The following is an 18,282-nucleotide window of genomic DNA, read 5'->3' on the forward strand; positions in this document are numbered from 1 at the left end:
GGACGGGAAAGTTGTTTGATGTCTTCGTTTCCTAGAAACGGACTCCATTTTGAGATTAGGTCGTTTTCGAGGCCAAGATGTTTTGCAAAACTCGTTAATTCTAAGCTGGATCTGAAGAAACAACGGCGATGAGTGACGGAGAAGAGAGAGAATCTCTCAGCCGAGAGATAGACCCAGCCATTTGGGCCATAGCTCCTCGATTACACCAAGAAGAAGGTCCGGTGGATGTGACTGCCAGTCCTGCTTTTCAGTGCTTAGACGAGGTTTGTATGATTTCTTCTCTTCATCAAGCTTTGTGTACGTACATTCATGACGAGGCTGATTTGATTCAAAAACGATCCGGCTTTATTCTAGCTTAATTTAACAACAATAGCTATTTTACCAGCAAGCTGCAATTTAAAATTGTACTTGGTCGGTATTTTGCTTACGATATATCGTCATCGTATTGTCGTACTATTCAAGTGACGGCTGATTATAAAATTTTAAAGAATATTTATTTACACCTTTAGGATATGTAAGAGCTCAACCTTTTAATAAGCTGTAAATATAAATATTCTCATGTTTTCCTTTGTCAATAATAGAAATTCAACGTACGTACATTGCAGCAGGTTGTACATGATCATTTGTTCTTGTCTACAGTTATTTTCACAAGGTAAACTTGCAGGAGAGAAAGTAGCTAAGCTTAAAGCAAAATACACCAGTCTTCATGAACGTCTCAAAGCTACAAGAGAACAAGAATCCTCACTACTTCACAAGGCGAAAGAAATGCACCAAGAAGTGCAGAGACAAAGAGTTGAACTTGAGAAAGGAGACAGCTTTCCAGATGGAGACAACACCGAAGTTAATAAGCTTAGACAAGAACTACTAAAACATCATAATGAGCTTGCTCAGGCAGATGAAAGGCAATATCAATTGGAATTTAAGCTTGAAGGTTTACGAGAAGAGAAGATGATGCTTGAAAGGGATTATTCAAGGATGCCAAAACCCGGTGAAATTGAGAAACAGGTCAAGGAACTGCAAAAATCAGTTGAGGAACTCAAAGTGGAAATTGCTCAGAGAACTATTGATGCTAAGAGCCTCAAGGAAGAGGTGGAAAATAGGGAAACACAAGTAAATGAACTGCGAAAGGAAGTTGAAGGAGATTTAGAGGAACAACAGAAACTGCGGGTAGGTACAGCTGTATCTAAGGATCACCCCAGGAACACAATGCTGACAGGGGCAAAAATGACACCCTATTTAAGGATTGGGAACCTCCAAAACCATACCCTGTCCCACAGCACATACCTATATAGCCAATGGATAAGAGTATGTATGCAAAGCACATTGTAGATAAATCGGAAAGCACATTTTCCTCGCATGATTTCCACAGAAAATGAAAGTGGGCATGTTTTCACCAGTTATTTTCAAATCCCTTTTTTAACTGTGATTAGCATTCAATTTTGACTTCAAATTCAAGATGAGAAAATATGGGAATTAACGGGAACTGCAAATCTTAGGAAAACATCTTGAAATTTGCTGTATTCAGAATGCTTACCTTTAAAATCCTGACTTGAACATGTACATCACTCAATTGTTCGCTGTGATTCTTATGTCCAGGATCAGCTAGTTCAAGTGCACTCGCAACCAGCTCACATAACTAAACAGACTGACCTTTTGTCCAGGCAGCTCAGGTAAGAATAAATCTCCCTAAATCTCAGGTACACAAAACTAAATCATGTATGATAGAGGCACATGCAGCTTAAGCCACATTTAGGCTAGAGATCCATGCAGCCAGAGCTTGTCAATGTTTCTGTGGAGCGAGGTGACTGCATAACCATTAGATTGTATGATATATGTTTGACCTAATCTATTACAGGTTGCTCTAAACATTTGTCAGGTCTCTTTTGATTAACAGATGGTTGGTTCCCTTACATAATTAAGTACTCCCAGGTAGAGAGTAGACTGCAAGCAGTCTCTTTCTTTCCCTAGTGTGCAACACAAATATACAAGGCAACGTAGGCATTGAGGATTGTCTTGTTCAAGAAGATATCATAGTAGTCCAATACTGGACAACTAGGTACAAATAAACATAACAGGACTATATTGTACTACTGCAGTCTCATGTGAAGTAGAGAAGAAAAGAAGAAACTTAAAAATAAGTCTGAGAAAAAAAATTGTCTTAAACTGCATAACATTGAACGGTTTTTGTTTAGGGAGGTGGAAGAGAAAAGATCAAACCTAGATGGAAATGTTGACGAAATTGCCAAAGAGCTCCAAAGAATGGAAGGCAAAAAACAATACCTAGAGGAAGAAAAAACAGATTTATCAGAAGCACTTGACAGACAACGTCACTTATTTGAGTCTAAGGTAATTGAACAAGGCAGATACATGTACTTATTAGATGTTACAGTGTTTCTGTTTATTTTTTAGTAATTGTCATAAAACATTGCTGAGACGATTAAGTACACAGACCCTATTCATAAATTATGGCTGCCAATTAAAAATTCTTTTGTAAGTATTAAAATAAGCCCAAGGTTAGGTGGGCTGATTTAAATGCATACAAAAGAATGTTAAATTGGCAGCCATTTATGAATAGGGTCTACGAAAGTCCATTTTCAAGTCGAATGATTTAATATTAGTCCACTGTACAAATAACACTTCAGGTACATAGAAAAAGAAATCTTGGCACTTGGTTTTTAAAATTGTAGATAATTGAACCTGCTGTAAAGTAAATGAATTATTCATGTCATTCTTTATTTCTTAGGAGAGAGACGTTGATTTACTTGCAAAAGAATTTGAACTAGCCAAAGAGCGACAAGCAGAATTTTTAGGAGACAGGTATTGATCTAGAAATTTCTTTTTGACCCTTTTTAAGTCTGGCATGAATTGCATAGATACAAATATTGATTAGTGCAGTCGTGTAACCTCTCTTGTGTTGGTTTGTATAAAATTAATCAATTTTCTGTTGTCTTTGCAGAGGAACTTTGGATTTGAATTTGAAACATGCTGCTATAGAGAAGAAATCCAACCATGATATTCATGCAAGAAAAATGAGAGAAAAAGAGAGAGATCTGAAGTAAGTTTGTTACGACATGGTTAATTTTAAATATTTTCATTCATCTGATGTCCAAAGCTTAACAATATCTTTTCATTAATTTTTTTTTTTTTTTTCATGCATTAGTCTTTTATGTTATTTAGTAGTTATTTCATGTATTGGTGAAGTCTGTATACGAGCCAAGTGGTCCATCAGGCCAGTGCATATCTCTGGTTTCTGTAGCATGAAGCAACTGAGAGTATTTTCTTCTCCCACCTGGATGGGATGCTAGTCCATCACATAGTTAACCCACAACATTAAATTCACCGGTACCCATTAATACACCTGGGTGGAGAGAGGCACTGTGAGAGTGAAGTGTCTTGCCCAAGAACACAACGCAATGTCCCTTGCTAGCCAGGACTTGAACCCGTACCACTCAATCCAGAGGCAAGCACACTAACCACCATGCCTGCCACACAGCTTCACATAATTTAGGCAAATAAATTTTATTTTGATTTGTTTCCACAGAGCTTTAAAAAAGAGCGAGTTGCAAATGAAAGTGGCGGAAGATTCTGTGCAACATGTGAGAGCAGTTTATGACAAAGTTAAGGCTCAGGTTGACAGTGCCCCTAGGGATGATGGGACATTGTTGGAGAAGAGGAAAGAGTTACAGAGGGAGGTTGATGTCACTAAGAGAACTCTTGCCCAACAGGTACCAAAAACATAAAACACAATAATTTCCTAGGTCTCAATCTTGGTTTCCTTAATGTTTCTCATCTGCAGTCTCCAATTTCAACTTTTCTGGGCTCCTTGGTGTCGGTATTGCTGTCAAAAATTGATGTACAATTATTTTGTCATAAAACTATGTTGTTGTCATATTGTTGATGACCCTAGTTTAATGGCCTTAACTCCTATAAATCCCCTCTTAATTGGTGGTAGAGCAAATCTGGGCTGGTAAACCAAAAGGTCTTAAATTTGACTCCTAGCTGGAGAACTCAAAACCATTTTTGCAAGTATGCGTGTTTCACTGACAGGCAAATTATCTTCTCATAAAATGATATTCATATTGTTGTTTTAGAATGCTCTGACTGCTCATGAACGTGCTCGTGTGGAGCAAATGATACAAGAGGAGGAGAGACTACTGATGGAGCAAAGTGAATTGAGAGTTGATGTCATTGACTTGACAAGACTAGCTCAGATTAAGGTACTATTAACTTAATTTTGACTTGGGTATAGAATATGACAACACTGATTTCTTTGAACAGTATGATACAGCTAGGATTAATGCTACATGTATTTTCTTTGGGTGGAAAAAAGTAATGTGGGAGTAAAGTGTCTCTCTTGATCGAGAGCACATGCAATTACTAGCATAATACTCTTTACCTCTTGAGGTGAACTTGGCCCTCACTCACTCAGCACATCAACAGTCGACTGACTAGGGTATGCTTCCCTTTCAGTAGCTTGAAGCACTGAATTTGATAACTGATTTTTTTTTTGTTTTTGTTGACAGGCAGATGAAAGAGAACAAAAAGCAAGGGACTACATGAGAGCTGAGGTAAATGCAATTGTACTGTATTATTGTAAAATAAATAATGCCAAAAACGTGTGTGTGCATCTCTAAACTGTCTGTAAGTCTCTTGCCAATAAGGTACTCAGTGTTGATAACTGTTCACATATCACATTTGATTTACTATGCTGTACTGCATTATTTCAGCTAAGATACCAGCGAGCTCTTGAAGACTTAAAAACCAAGAACCTCAGTATTCAAGACAGTGCTAAGAAATATGCTGAAATGCAACACAGGTAAGTTGAAGTAATTCAATTACTGGCTCGTGTCAGTGCAAAGTTTTTCGCTTTTCTCCAGGGGTTTCATTAAAATTTAGAGGCTGGGCGGGGGGAGGGGGGTGCCCGGCGAATTGACGTACTGCAAAGATAATTTTGCCCGCCTGGTTTGACCATCTAGAGGAAAGTTTATAAAAAAAAAGTTCATTTCGAAACGTTTTGCCCGTCTGTGAAAACTAACCAGTCACCCTCCTACTGAAAATATTAATGAGACCCCAGTTTCTCCTTTACAGCAAAGGCAATTTCTTTGTTACTCACTGATTTGATTTCACTGCTTGTCTCAACAGGCTCGCTGACTTCGCTAAACTGTATGATGTGATCAAAAACGAACGCAATAAATGCGTGAACTTAATTCAGACAAGTACACAGGTGAGTTGTGTACATGCGAATGTCTGGGGGGGGGGGGGGGGGGGCGGTGGGGAACTCCCTTATGAAACTCGTCGGAAAATTTGAATTAAACCCCTAAAGGAGAACAATCTGGGCGTGGCTCGAGCTTTATTAGACCCCTAAAAGATACCACTTAAAATGGAATAGGTTCAATTACCAGCCGCATTTTAGGAAAGAAGCCGCCGCGCTAGAAAACGGGACTCAAGAAAGCGGCGGAAATCGAGCCTGAAACTGAGCGGAAATGAAAGCGTTTTTTTAATCATTACTTCTTCGAGTGCACCCTAAAAGACACTTTAAAAGCTAAAGTGTGACCAAAAAACTTTGATTTACACTCCTAAGCGAGACGACGAGCATCCCCACCCCCCTCCCCCGCCGCCACACACACACACACACCCCAGGCGCAAATGCTGAGGGCATAACCATGTAATATCAAAGCTCACAACTTAAGCTTAAGATGCCCTGAAAAGTTCATTTTTAGAGAAGTTCATATTCCAAACGAGATCAGCAAATTCTAGGTACATGTATTATTCTAGGATCCATTGTAGTCAAAAATTCTGTTAAATTCTTCGTGAATTTTCTTAAGTATTCATGGGGCTACGTAAAGAACGATTATGAGCACGCTGGTTTATTTTGATCTGTAGACTTACTGCTTTAATGATCATTCTTCATCGCAGAAAGCTGCAGAAATGAGGGAAAAGATTAAAATACTTCAAAACGAAATAGAAATTCTGCGGTCTAAAGTGAATGCAAAAGACAGGTAAGATATGCTATACACTTGGAAACATTTCTTTATTTCTTTTGTTTATTTTCTTTCGTGTTAAGATGTGGAATTTTTTTTTAATGCTTATGTCATATTTTATATTATGTTATCCGTTTTTATTCCCAGACTTTTGCAGAAAGCCCGGTTAAAGCGTAATAATGCTGTTGTGATCCGCGACAGTCTAAGAAATGAGATGAGTAAAAGATCAAAGACTGAGGAAGAGAATAGAGAAAAACGGGAACAGCTGGTAAGTACATAGATTGTGTAGATTAAAAAAAAACCCGGTTGAAAGAGAAAGTTGTCGTCCCTTATCTCAACATGAACAGTCGCCAATAGCAAAACCAAGACATGACTCCCAGGCCTTTGACAAAATGCAACGCCTTCTGTTCCATTACATGTAAGAGCTTCAATCTTTGTTTCTGATCGCGCGCATATTTCTATCCCAGCGGGATAAAATTCTGTGCTGAAACGTTTTATGCTATGGATGTACTTGGAAAACATAGAGTGTATCTGAATCGTGACCTGTTTTGAATGCAGTGTAGTAAGTTGAAGTGTAACACTCGCTGTCTGTGTCCGCAGAGATTGGATATCGCGAAACTAAACGATCTCATAAACAAAGCAGAAGAAAACATGGTCCAGCTTAGGAAACGATACGAGAGTGCTGTACAGGAAAGAAATGACATGTAAGTTCTATTGTTAAGGAATAATTATCTTTGAAAACGCGGCATTAAATGTTTTCCGTCCACGCTACGCTGGAGGAATTTAAAAACGCAACAATCACCGGTCATTTTGGATTAGTTCTTAAGGAAAACTAGGTCAAGTAAAGCACATGATTATCGTGACTAAATCGTTTTCGAAAAGCTCCGTTTTCAAAATGTTTTCCGTCCACACGCGGTTTTAAATTCCTCCCGTCCGGTTTGAAGAGCGTTTTCGAAAAGCTCCGTCCACATTAGTGTGGACGGTGGGCCTAACCGTAGAAATAAAGCTGCGTTTTCAAATTCCTCCAGCGTATTGTTGACGGGACCTCAGCTGCACGTTCTTTCAAGTGATGGCCTAGCAAAACTCTGGACCTTCAAGAAACAGTCCACGGATCACTTAATTTTTAATTGAAAGACCGTTTTCGCCACTCTTGTTTTTTGTTTATGTACAGGGGAATACATCTTATCGAGACAAACGAAGAAGTCTGTGTCTTTTATGAGAAGCTCAACATACAAGGTTAGAAACGCTTCAATTTCTATATATTAATTTACTCATGTTTGCCAGAGAAGAATCATTGAAAAAGTACGTGAAAACAGCGGATTTAAGTTTAGAATACTGCCTTGTTAAGTAAAATTCAGGGATTGTAGGATGCTACCAAAATCAATACAGGCTTCATTTGGACCGAGGTAACACTTAAGGGCGAAACTACGGTTTGGGTTAAAAGATTGCCGGACTAGTTAAGTAGTTATTGGAAACCTCATGGAAGCAAACCATATAACTACGAGCAAACGAAGTGACTTGGCCAAACTGTAAATGTAAGCATGTACACGAACTAGTTTGCGTACAAGTCAGCTGAACCTTCAGCTTTTGTCATGTGTGTTAACCCAGAACGAAATAATCAAGGTTTGGAAAATGCATTTTTGTTCTCTTGGCAGACACGATGATTCGTAATGGTGACGTGGAATTAAAAGCTAGAGAAGAAGAGATACGTTTCCTAAAGATGGAGGTAACAGAGTCTTGTTTTTTGACCTGCTCATTCTTCATCAGTGTACAGGGTTGTGTGTTATATACAGCAACAGTTTGTGGTTAAAAACACAAACTGCCTGAGTTATGAAGGGGTGAAACACACCTACATGTACATGTAAATCAAAGAAATTCAACAATCTTGTGTGGATCTGTAGAACAGTATTCGACTAGTTGCAGGAATACGGCGAGGGTATAAAGATTTCAAGTTCGATTTAGGTCTCACTGAAATTTTGTACTTTGCTTGGTATTTAGCTGAGTTCATAAAGGTTTGCTAATAGATTAGGGAACATCTCTGCATTTATCAAGGATCTGGACAAGCAGCTGGTGATATTTTACCCGTGTACAAGTTGTTGTGTATGTTTTTGTTGTTGTTGCTTTTTTCGCCTTTCAACTGACCTGGCCTCAACCAAATACTTAAGAAACAATCCACCACAGGTTCAAGGAACAAGTGGACAAAAACTTTGTACCGAGATTATTTATATTATATTGCAAACTTCAGTGCAACTGTTTTAAATATCTTCTCAAAAGAAACCATTTCAAAAACACCAAATGTCGAAAAGAAAATTTGAAGTTTATAAGAAACACTTGAAAGAACTGGTGAGATGAAACTGATGATGACATTTTGCCTGTGTTTGCACAATTTCTCAGAACTTTGAAATTTATTTTCTGGAGTTCCCATAGGAAATTGTTTTTTTGTATATATTTATTTGTTTAGCTTTTAGAAAATGCAAAAAGGACTGTAATATACTTGAAGTTATTCCGGTACAAGGTTTTTGTCCAGTAAAAACTGAAATTGCTCGAATTCCTTTCGGATTTCGTCTTAATTCAAACCGCATACGTTTCTCGTAGGTGAATGAGCTAAAGCGATCCATTTCAGTCGCTCAGAAGAACATGCCAAACAAGAGAGCTTTAGACAACGAGCTGGTTACCTTACAAATACAGGTAAATTTTCCAGTTTTGATTTTTTTTGATTAACAATCTATTTTACCACCGTCTCCAGACACATTTTGCTGTCATAATTGCTAGCTTCTACAAATCTTCGTCAAGTCTTCGGATATATTATGATCGCTATTTTTCAATGAAAAAGCTAATCGTGGATTTTCCTTTGCAGCTCGTGGCCAGTCGGGAACGACTCGCCATGCTTGAGAAGAAACTCGAAGATCCTTCGGATGAGAATCGTGTACGGCTATTAGGAGGTGACGACCCTGAGCCCGAGGTGCTCGCCAAGAAAATAGAAGAACTGGAGTTAAGGCTCGCTGAGAAAGAGGAAAAACTACTAGAGAAGGATTTAATATTTGAAGAAGTCACAAGACTAGCGGACAGAACAAAGAAAAAGTCGGAAACTGGCAAAGAAGATACTCTAGAATTAGCAAAGAAGGTTTGTCTTCAGAATTCAATTATTATTAAAGTTCGACCGTTCGACCGATCTGTATTCCTTCGCTTGCCCGTTCAGGTCATTTCAGTTTGCTCATTCGCAGGACACGTCACTCTTACACTAAAAAAGCCCCTTCGCTCCGCGACAAGCTTGCGAAATGCTTACGACAAGCCCACAACAAGCTTACGAAAAGCCTACGACAAGTTTACAACAAGCTTACGAAAAGCTTAAGACAAGCATACGACAAGCTTACGAAAAGCCTACGACAAGCTTACGACAAGTTCGCGTAAAGCTTACGACAGGACTCGTTTCTTGCAGTCTAAACTTATCCATTGTCGCCGGTACTGTACGAAAACTGTCATGAGACGATTTATTCGATGAAAATTGTGTACCAGTTTGGGACAGCACGTACAGCGCTGACGCCACAGTCAAGTGCGATAAAGTTTGACCGTCTGAATTGGCCCTAACGATAAACTTCTGAGGGGTGGGAGTGGGGGAGCAGTCTGTAATGGACTAGCCCCTCATACAGCGACAGTAGCTGTACTCCTTCAACAAAAACTGAGATGGCCCGGTAATTTTACCTTTCTTATGTTCCGCACTTGATACTATGCCTCATTTATGACTGTGTTTTCTTGATCTCCAGGTGAACGAATATCAAGCAAAGATAAAGGACACCACCCGTAAAATGATGGCACTTGTTTCGGAACTGTCCATGAATCAGGCCACAGCCATGAAACTTCAACAGGAAGTGAAAGGAAAAGAACAGGAGCTGGAACAATGTTACGTGCGTATGGAGAGAGGCGAGGCGCCGAGCGAAGAGGCTGAGAGAGAGTGGTACAGAATGATCCGAGACGAAGACCGGAAAAATAAAGAGCTTATGGAAAAGAAAGAGGTATGGGGCGCGTCATTTTTATAGGCCATTTCCGAGTCACCTTGTGCCTCTGTTTCAAAACGAGTCTTGGTGCAATACCTTTCATATGAAAATGAACCTGTAGGGTGAACACATTTTCATGTGAATGGTTCGCAAGAAGACTCATTTTGACACAGAGAGAAAAGCAACAAACGGTGAGGTAAATTTCACCGTGATGTGCTGGAAGACTAAATTGTCAGACAAAAGATAAATCATCCAAAGTTTTTATACATTTTGTATCATATATAGTTTTGTGGGAGGCTACGAGCACTAAGCCGATTACAAACAGTTCGTGAAATCGGTCTTTTTCAGAGCAACGAATGAGTTGCCAGTAATCGGATACCCGTGTTTGCGCAAAGAACTCCGGGATCGTCAGGGGGCAAACATCGCAAGTCGCTAGAAGCAAATGTATGGCGGAAAGTTGTTTCGGCGCCCAAAAACATGGTTTTGGGGAGAGATAAACGCTTTTTCGCCGTCGTTTTTATCACAAATGGATTTTGGCAATGTTGATACATGGAAAATGTAAGTTTTTGTTTGAATAACCGTGAAATAAGTAATAAAATGTACCTTTTGCTTGCGTGAGGTTTATTATGAAATACATCGAAGAGAATATTGAAAATTTCAATACAAGCCTGATCTCGAGAGGCTACCCGGAGCAAATGGTAGAAAAGACCTTCCGAGAAGTTAAATATAAAGACAGAAAAGAAGTTCTAACTGAACAGAAATCGAAAATTGCAGAAGGAACTACTACCCTTTGTGTCGGGCAATTTCACTCAACCGTCAATACCAAACTTTCAAAAGCATAATCACGCACAAATGGCACTTTTAAATACAAATACTCAGAGATATATTCAAGGAGCCACCCTTGATCTATTATAGAAAAGGAAAATCACTGAAATACGTGCTTGTAGAAGCAAAACAAAGGCTTTGAGCAACACAGTTGCCACACAACATGAGTCGCGCGGACTCATTTGTCATTAAATCAACCCCAGACAGTACAATGATCGCCACCGGGCTTATTTCCAGTACTATTTGTATGACTGAATTTCAAATAAGCCAAAAGTAGCCTGCACACGACTTAAAAGGCTTTACTGGGTTATTTCCTCTCGATTTATACCTAATTAATTTTGTAATATTTTCAGACCACAACGCGATGTAAATTTCACAATAAACCTCACGCAAGCAACGAAGTTTATCGGTAGATTTTGTCACATATTTCACCGTTATTCAAACAAAAACTTACATATTTCACATATCAACATTGCCCAAATCCATTCCCGATAAAAACGACGGCGAAAAAGCGTTGATCTCTCTCAAAAATCGTTTTCTTGTACCTCGAAACAACTTTTCGCCATATATTTTCTCCTAGCGACTAGCAATGTTTGCCCCCTGACGATCCCAGAGTTCTTCGCGCAAACACGGGTATCCGATTACTGGCAACTCATTCATTATCGTGTACGCATTCGCGTTGGTTAGTGTATTTTGTCCTCTTTCACAGAGCTGGGTAATAACCCTTTTTTCCGATGTCACACAATATTATTAATTTTCCGTATTTTTCCAAATGCACACACACCAAAAACCTCTCCAGTCTCCATAGTTCAATTTATCATGCCGAATTTAGTAAATCTACGAAGTTTTATAAGAATCCGTTGCAAAATCAGAAAAATATGGGACCCCAAACTTACAAGGAAATGTATGCCAGGGGGCAAGCGTTGCCTCCCTGGCATACATTTTAAAAAAAAAAATTGGCAACTTAGGGGTCCAATATTTTTATTAGTTTGCAACTTCTTCTAGTCAAACTAAATTCGACATAATTGGGCTAAAATCGAGCGGTGCGGTTTATTTTTTGTTTGAATAAAAAAATCGGAAAAGCGTGAAATCGGTAAAAAGGTTTTGCCTTCACCCACCCTGTCTAAGAAAACTTTCTTTTAATTTTCAACAGCGCGAGGAAGAGGAGGAACATTATCTTCTGCCTGGCGGTGTCTTCACCACTGCAGAGCCTCGACCCAATGCTTATATCCCGGATGATGACTCAGAGCTACCCATCCCAAGGCCCTATGGTTCATTGGCACCATTTAAACCCACGGAACCCGGGTCTACGATGCGTCACATAAGAAAACCAGTTATAAAGCCTATAGAGATTTAAGTCATCTTTTGTACGTGGAATACTCTTATAGCCAAATAGGTTGTGGGAGGAAGAAGTGAACTTATTTTGGAGGGTAATGGAAGTTGTTAATAACACTAAAGCAAGCGAGTCTTTCCAGCTTGTCTTTACTTTGTAAATTTTTGTAGATAGCAATAATTTATTAAAGGACTTGAATCCAGTCGGTGTTTGATTACTAGAGGACAAAGCCTTGAAAGCCAGTAGGTCATTTCGGAGTTGCAGTTAGCCTCTTTTTCAAAACGAGTCTACCTGTGAAGCCACTCACAAGAAAATGTGTTCGGCCTACAGGTTTATTTTTATGCAAATCAAATTTATTTTCATATGAAAGGTTTTGCACGAGAACTCATGTTGAAACAGAGTGGTAACTCGGAAATGGTCTACTGGCTCACTCAGGAACTTTCGCAATATGGAGCCACTCGACGTTTTTGTACTCCTTGTGCAAGATAGTTGTTCAATCATTCCACCTACTGAAGGAGGGTTAAGCCCGAAACGTTTAGTTTATCAGAAAAAAATTTGACACTTTGAAGAGCATTTTGAACCTTATATCCAAATTATCGGCAGTGTCACGCATCGTACGAGTGTTTTGCTCATTCCTGCTAGTTGTTCATCAGTTTGTCATCTAATAGCCTGCTTGTGGTGGAGTGGCATGAGTGCGGTTTTTGGTGTGTTAATTTTAAGTCTCAGATTTGAAATCTTCAGTTTCAAATGAGAAGTAAGAAGTGTGATTGAAATTTGAAGGTTTTTATGATTTGATCGTAAAGAGAGTTTCGCAATAGTTGATCTACTGAACCACAAGTTTCAGTACGAAATCGTGCATTGAAGTGAAGGGAACGTTGAATAAAGAACTCTCACAGTTATCCTCGCTTTTTGGGTGATCGTGACATGGCTCCTGTAAAACCCCCTAAGAAGAATAATGTAAAACCCAACTTACGATAACAGTTAACTTTATTATTCCCCTACGCATTACACCGCCTCTTTAGAAACCAATTCGTCGTAAAATTGCAACGCAAGAAGCTCAATAACCAGTTCTTAAATTTTCTCTCCACCTCCGCCAAAAATTGGCATCAAATAACGCTTTTTCTTTTAAATCAGGTTGTCCTCGCGGCTTGCTGCAATGATGGTCTGGCAACAAGATTACGTTTATGGTGCGCAACGCCCGCATACCACGGGGTACAGAAAGAGTAAATCAGTTCAGAAACATTGACGCTTACACAATGTAAACAAAATGCCTCTTGTGGCAAGTGACCCATCATTTTCTCACAAACACAAGACTTTTGAATGGTTTACTTCTTTAATACAACTGCAGTATAAATTAAGTCACGGACTGCAAAGAGGTCTAAAACGTTACAAATACAAACTGTTTCATGTGAGAAACTCTATTGTGATTACAAATAGGAACACAGTTTGTCAGGTCGTATCATAGACCAATGTAAACATCAATTAGCCGCGTATTTTGAACTGTCTTCTCTGCCATTAGCAAACAATTATAACAGTCGCACTACATTGTAAAAAAATCTATAAGGCAATTATTAAGGAATTATAAAACGGACTTTGAAAATGATTGCTTAAACGTCCTGCCAAAATATGCGACCAACAGAGTTCTGCGTTCTTCCGACATGGTCTGATAACCAGGAGGCAAGAACTTTCAAAGCTAAAATCAAGAGACATTTTAAAGAGGAACTAATTCGACAATAACAATTCACATCTGAAGTCGTGTTGACTACAATCCAATGTGCAGAAAACTCGCCAACATTACGTGCAATACGCCCTAAAAGCAACAATGAAGCTGGCCTTGAAATATTCTACTTCAAAAAGTATCTTCGTCCGAGAAGAAGAAATATAAAATCACAAATTGCAAACCGATCATTGAATTTTGCGCGACACATCCAGTTCGACTTCAGCGAGTTCAAAACGTCAATTCAGTTATTTCAACTTCAAAAGTTGTTACATGGAAAAACAAGACAAGAACACTTGCTGAGCAATATAAATAGTTTTGATAAAGATTATTTTACAAGCTTAGCTTCATTTCCTTTCTAACCATTTCCAGGCAATCAAGGACGTCAAAGTGTCAGAACGTTTGAAAAGTTTCTTAATATGAGCGTTCCTTCTGTTGTTAGCTTCTCCTTCTGTCAAGCAACAGAACTCTTTACTGTCTCCTCATACAACTGTTTCTGCTTCTCATTGAAAATGTAGAAAACCAGGCAAGTTATTTACAAAGTCGCGGTAATGCTGAAGAACTTCTCACAGTCTGTCCCTTCAAGCATTTTAAGTTCTAAAGTTACAATAACGTTTATTTTAAATATTCGGTGTAGTTCCAAGCCGTTCTGGCGGAATTTCTCATCTCCAGTGGCTATTAGAAGGAATAAGCGATGCCACTATGAGGAGAAATACCACAAATATGCCCTGAGGGGAAGCGAGGCTTGCCAAGGCACACGGAGGTTTACCCTAAAACAAAACAATTCATGATCATCAATAAGGGTATTAGTTAAGGTAGCTCTGTCCTTACTTAGCGCGCACTCCACTACGAAAAACTTAAGGTCATAACGTTTTCCATTTTCGGCTAATGGGAAAATCAATTTTTTTTAAATGTTTAAACATATTTTCTCTAGACATTTACTCTACGAGCGTAACATCCCCATCAAGAGAGCTGTATCGTTTACGCTTTGACTATCAAGATCGTGTCGAGGAAATACAAATAAATGACACGGAAACAACGGCACGCCAAAAAGAAAAACAAAAAATAAGATGAGAGGGTGTAAAGAAACAAATAACGTTGACGGAAAACGGCTTGAGACAAGAAACTTAAGACCATACTGCAAAAAACATCCACTCAGGAGCTAATCAGTCTTTCTTTTATCAAATGCCGGACGTCGCTTATCTCTTAACAAGTGCACAGAGGAGTGTAACATCATTAAGTGTCGGAAAGACGGGTTGCAATGTTTGTAAATGCGGGTGGTTTCATTAACATTTCAGCTGGAGGGCAATTGGTTTTCATAGGAAGGCAAAACTTTTTGAACTTATCTTCTTTGCAGCAAAAGCTCCTCTCTAGATAGTCAAAGCAGGCGGGCAAAATCATCCCCACAGCCGGTCTATTTGCCCGGTGTCCGGCCCTTAATGAAACTCTTGGACTATCACTACTATGCGGGGTTTAGCTTGTTTCCATGGTTATCGTACCTCTTCATGCATGTCATCACAAGGAGACTTGAATTCCGGCGGCTTCCTGTAAGACACGTTACTTGGGACTGGCACACTGGGCAGAACTGTACCGTGAAACAACTGGTTAAGGAACTCGAACAAAAGAACAATCAAAGACCAGGCCAGCCCCGATACAGACCAAAAAAAAAAAACATCGCGACGTGAAGAAATCAAAGGCCCTATGCCTGGGCTGCCTCGTGTCACTTGTTTAGTGCGAAGAAATCCACTGCCAAACCAAACAAGTGTAATGTAAGCGTAACGCTAGATCAAGTAGACTGGATATATTTTCACTTCAGTTAATTTTACGAATAAAATTCGTTCTGCCTCGATCTGGCCCAAAGTTACCCTTATTGACAATCAATATACTTGTGATTCATACCTGTGTGCTTATTCTCAGAAAGTGCGCATTACAGTATATGATAGTTTTTCATCGGCTCATTGTGATCTCTGCATTTCTCTCTGCTACGGTTATATTTAGTACTTTGGGACTTCAGTATTTACAACCCATCCTACAACAGACTGTCAAAGTTTAAAATTCCATTTCAGGAACGTTAACACGACTCAGTTAATTTTAAGCTCAAATCTGTTGTTAGTTGCTTTTTTTTCATGGATTGAAATTATACTGTTAACTTACATCGCGACACTTCTAAGTTTAGAAACAAAAGTCACATAAAAAGGATACTATCTTCTGGTTTAGTTGTGAGCTTCGTGTTTTCATTCTCCTCGCAGCACCGTCTCCGCTTTACCATCACCACTCGAAGATTGGTGCCCTCAACTGCCGCCATGAACACAGGCCTAAAAACAGCAACAAACGCTTATGCCTAGGGCCTCACAGGAGGGCCTCACAGGTGAGTCGCAAGAACGAGCCAAGTGCAAGAATAAGAAGCGTTCGTCGGCTCGTTCTCGTGTGAGGCCCTTGTAAAGGAGTACCGTTCGGCATGGGCTGGTCGGGTTCGGATTGTTCTCGCCTTGTTTCCAGGTTTCCTTTTCTTTCCCTGCTCAGAAACCAAGATTTCGAGAAGACAATCATTGGTTTGACACTCGCAGGAATGTCAAGTGTCTTCTTCACTTGTTAAACCAAAGTTGTCTTCTCCTATTTATTTGAACGCGGGTCCAGTAGCTAACACTTATGGCGTGAGTCACTATTAATTTCAAGACTTTAGAGGTACACAAAAACACAAATGACAAAACCCAGTAAATGATCCACTTCGATTTACGAGCCACTTATACTGGCCTCTAACCTGAGAATCAGGCTTTTCCAAAGGTAGGGGGAGGGGGAGGGGAGGGGGAGGGGGAGGGGGAGGGGGAGGAAAAAACAAGAGAAAGCTTCACTCGTCTTCCCATCTCCCCCTCTCTTAGGAATGCTTGATACTCAGACTAACTGGCTATAGACCTAAACACACATAAACTAGGAAACACAAATCACCAACCGCATCTTACCATTCACAATTGTCGCCATCCAAACAATTCAACTCCTCTAGGAAAGGTGAGAAAAGAAAGAATTGTTTAACATTAACATGTGCTGATATAAAAGCCTTGTGATCAACATCATATTTCTTCTTCTAATTTCAACACACAATCAGGCAAACAAGTTACGAGAATTAAGGACTGAAATTATCTGCATTTAAATTCTCGCAAATAATACCATAAGAAATATCAGATCAGTAGAGGGACTATGTAAAAAATAATTAACTGAGACGAGAAACATGTAGAGTAGACAGCGTGGCCGAGAGGTTAGGGCGCCAGACTTGAAATCTACAGGTCGCGGGTTCAAGTCCCACTCTGACCACCACTAAAGCTGGCGCTGTTTCTCGGTAGACCCTAGTTCAACTCCTCGGTCATGCTTGTAAATAGCCAACTGGTCTGCCTCCCGCCAGTTGGGATTTTTAAGCCTATTATAATAGTTGATATATTTATTTTTCAGTTTAAATGACATGCCTGTGAACTAGTTCGGTGTAGCGAGGTACATTGACCACCATAAACAACGTTTTAATTTTTTTGAACGTGTTGGTTCGGTTTGATAATGTTTGAGAGCGGAAACGCCTACAAACTTTGTGCCAAACATGTTCATCCTCGCTACAAACGCAACAAAGCAAAGTGTTCGTCATGGCCGAGAATTTAAATCGTGTTAACTAATTCGACCTGCTTTATTTTACCTGGGAGAACGGGTCCACTTTATTCCACTGTTTATAAACAATTATTGGATGAGGCTTTTGTGATATCCAGAATAATCAAGGTCGAGGTCGGGGTTATCAAAAGGCCAGAAGCCGAAGACTGAGGCTGATAACCCTTACCGGGACCTTGATTATTCTGGATGTCACAAAACCGAATCTAATGACGAGTCTAATAACGAAAAACAAAAAGGGCACGACAGTCATGTTTTTGCTTCTCCACTGACGGTAAGCTACACAAAGCGCGCGAACTTGACATGATTACCCTTAGAAATCATGCACCGCGGTCATACACGACATGATTACCCGTGACCTTGAGTGTCCTGGACATGATTATTGTATAATCTGCAGTTATATGACGTCACAGGTGCTGATTTCGAAAATTCACTGTACGTTTTCGGCTAGTCCGAAAAGAGATAGTGAGTTCAATGTATAATAATCACTTTTATCACTACGCTGGTTTGAGTAAACAACACCCCTCACCAGGATTATGGATCGTTCGATTTTCCCAGTCTCCTTTATAAAACCTCAATTGCTGGTGGCACGGGACTGTCTGCTCTTCATCTGCTGCTAGGGCTAAATCAAACAAGGATTAAATATTTAAGCAAATAGAGCAGTTTTTCCTCCGTGTTTACATAGCCTCGTCTAAACACGAGGAGGGTTCGGAGAATTCGAAACACTTATGCAAACCCGGGACACAGTCGGGGGTTTGCATAATAAAATAATGAGTTGAAAGCATG

General features: G+C 39.6%; 2 protein-coding genes across 4 annotated transcripts in view; one reads left to right on the top strand and one right to left on the bottom strand.

The window, feature by feature from the left end:
• Nucleotides 1–17: 17 nt before the first annotated feature.
• Nucleotides 18–12,336, top strand: LOC110056463 (coiled-coil domain-containing protein 146-like). The gene is made up of 20 exons (XM_020762944.2): nucleotides 18–263; nucleotides 640–1,167; nucleotides 1,597–1,670; nucleotides 2,193–2,346; nucleotides 2,744–2,817; nucleotides 2,957–3,055; nucleotides 3,542–3,725; nucleotides 4,092–4,217; nucleotides 4,524–4,568; nucleotides 4,728–4,816; nucleotides 5,143–5,224; nucleotides 5,917–5,999; nucleotides 6,129–6,249; nucleotides 6,582–6,685; nucleotides 7,153–7,217; nucleotides 7,637–7,707; nucleotides 8,577–8,669; nucleotides 8,839–9,105; nucleotides 9,746–9,994; nucleotides 11,955–12,336. Exons 1-20 carry the CDS (start codon nucleotides 129–131, stop codon nucleotides 12,156–12,158), a joined length of 2,847 nt encoding a protein of 948 aa, XP_020618603.2. The 5' UTR covers nucleotides 18–128; the 3' UTR covers nucleotides 12,159–12,336.
• A 1,112-nt stretch (nucleotides 12,337–13,448) lies between these two features.
• The window catches only part of LOC110056502 (voltage-dependent calcium channel subunit alpha-2/delta-1-like), a 38,491-nt gene continuing 33,657 nt past the window's right edge, over nucleotides 13,449–18,282 (bottom strand). For all 3 annotated transcript variants that reach the window (XM_089273790.1, XM_089273788.1, XM_089273789.1), the window contains 5 exons: nucleotides 18,026–18,118; nucleotides 16,812–16,848; nucleotides 16,054–16,166; nucleotides 15,351–15,436; nucleotides 13,449–14,621 (listed from right to left, as the gene is read on the bottom strand). In XM_089273790.1, coding sequence (XP_089129916.1) covers nucleotides 14,514–14,621; nucleotides 15,351–15,436; nucleotides 16,054–16,166; nucleotides 16,812–16,848; nucleotides 18,026–18,118 — 437 coding nt within the window. In that variant the 3' untranslated portion in view covers nucleotides 13,449–14,513. The remainder of the gene's footprint in view (nucleotides 14,622–15,350; nucleotides 15,437–16,053; nucleotides 16,167–16,811; nucleotides 16,849–18,025; nucleotides 18,119–18,282) is intronic.

Source organism: Orbicella faveolata, unplaced genomic scaffold (assembly GCF_042242905.1).
Source record: "Orbicella faveolata isolate gen_17 unplaced genomic scaffold, um_ofav_v1 contig_35, whole genome shotgun sequence".
NCBI classification, from domain to species: domain Eukaryota; kingdom Metazoa; phylum Cnidaria; class Anthozoa; order Scleractinia; family Merulinidae; genus Orbicella; species Orbicella faveolata.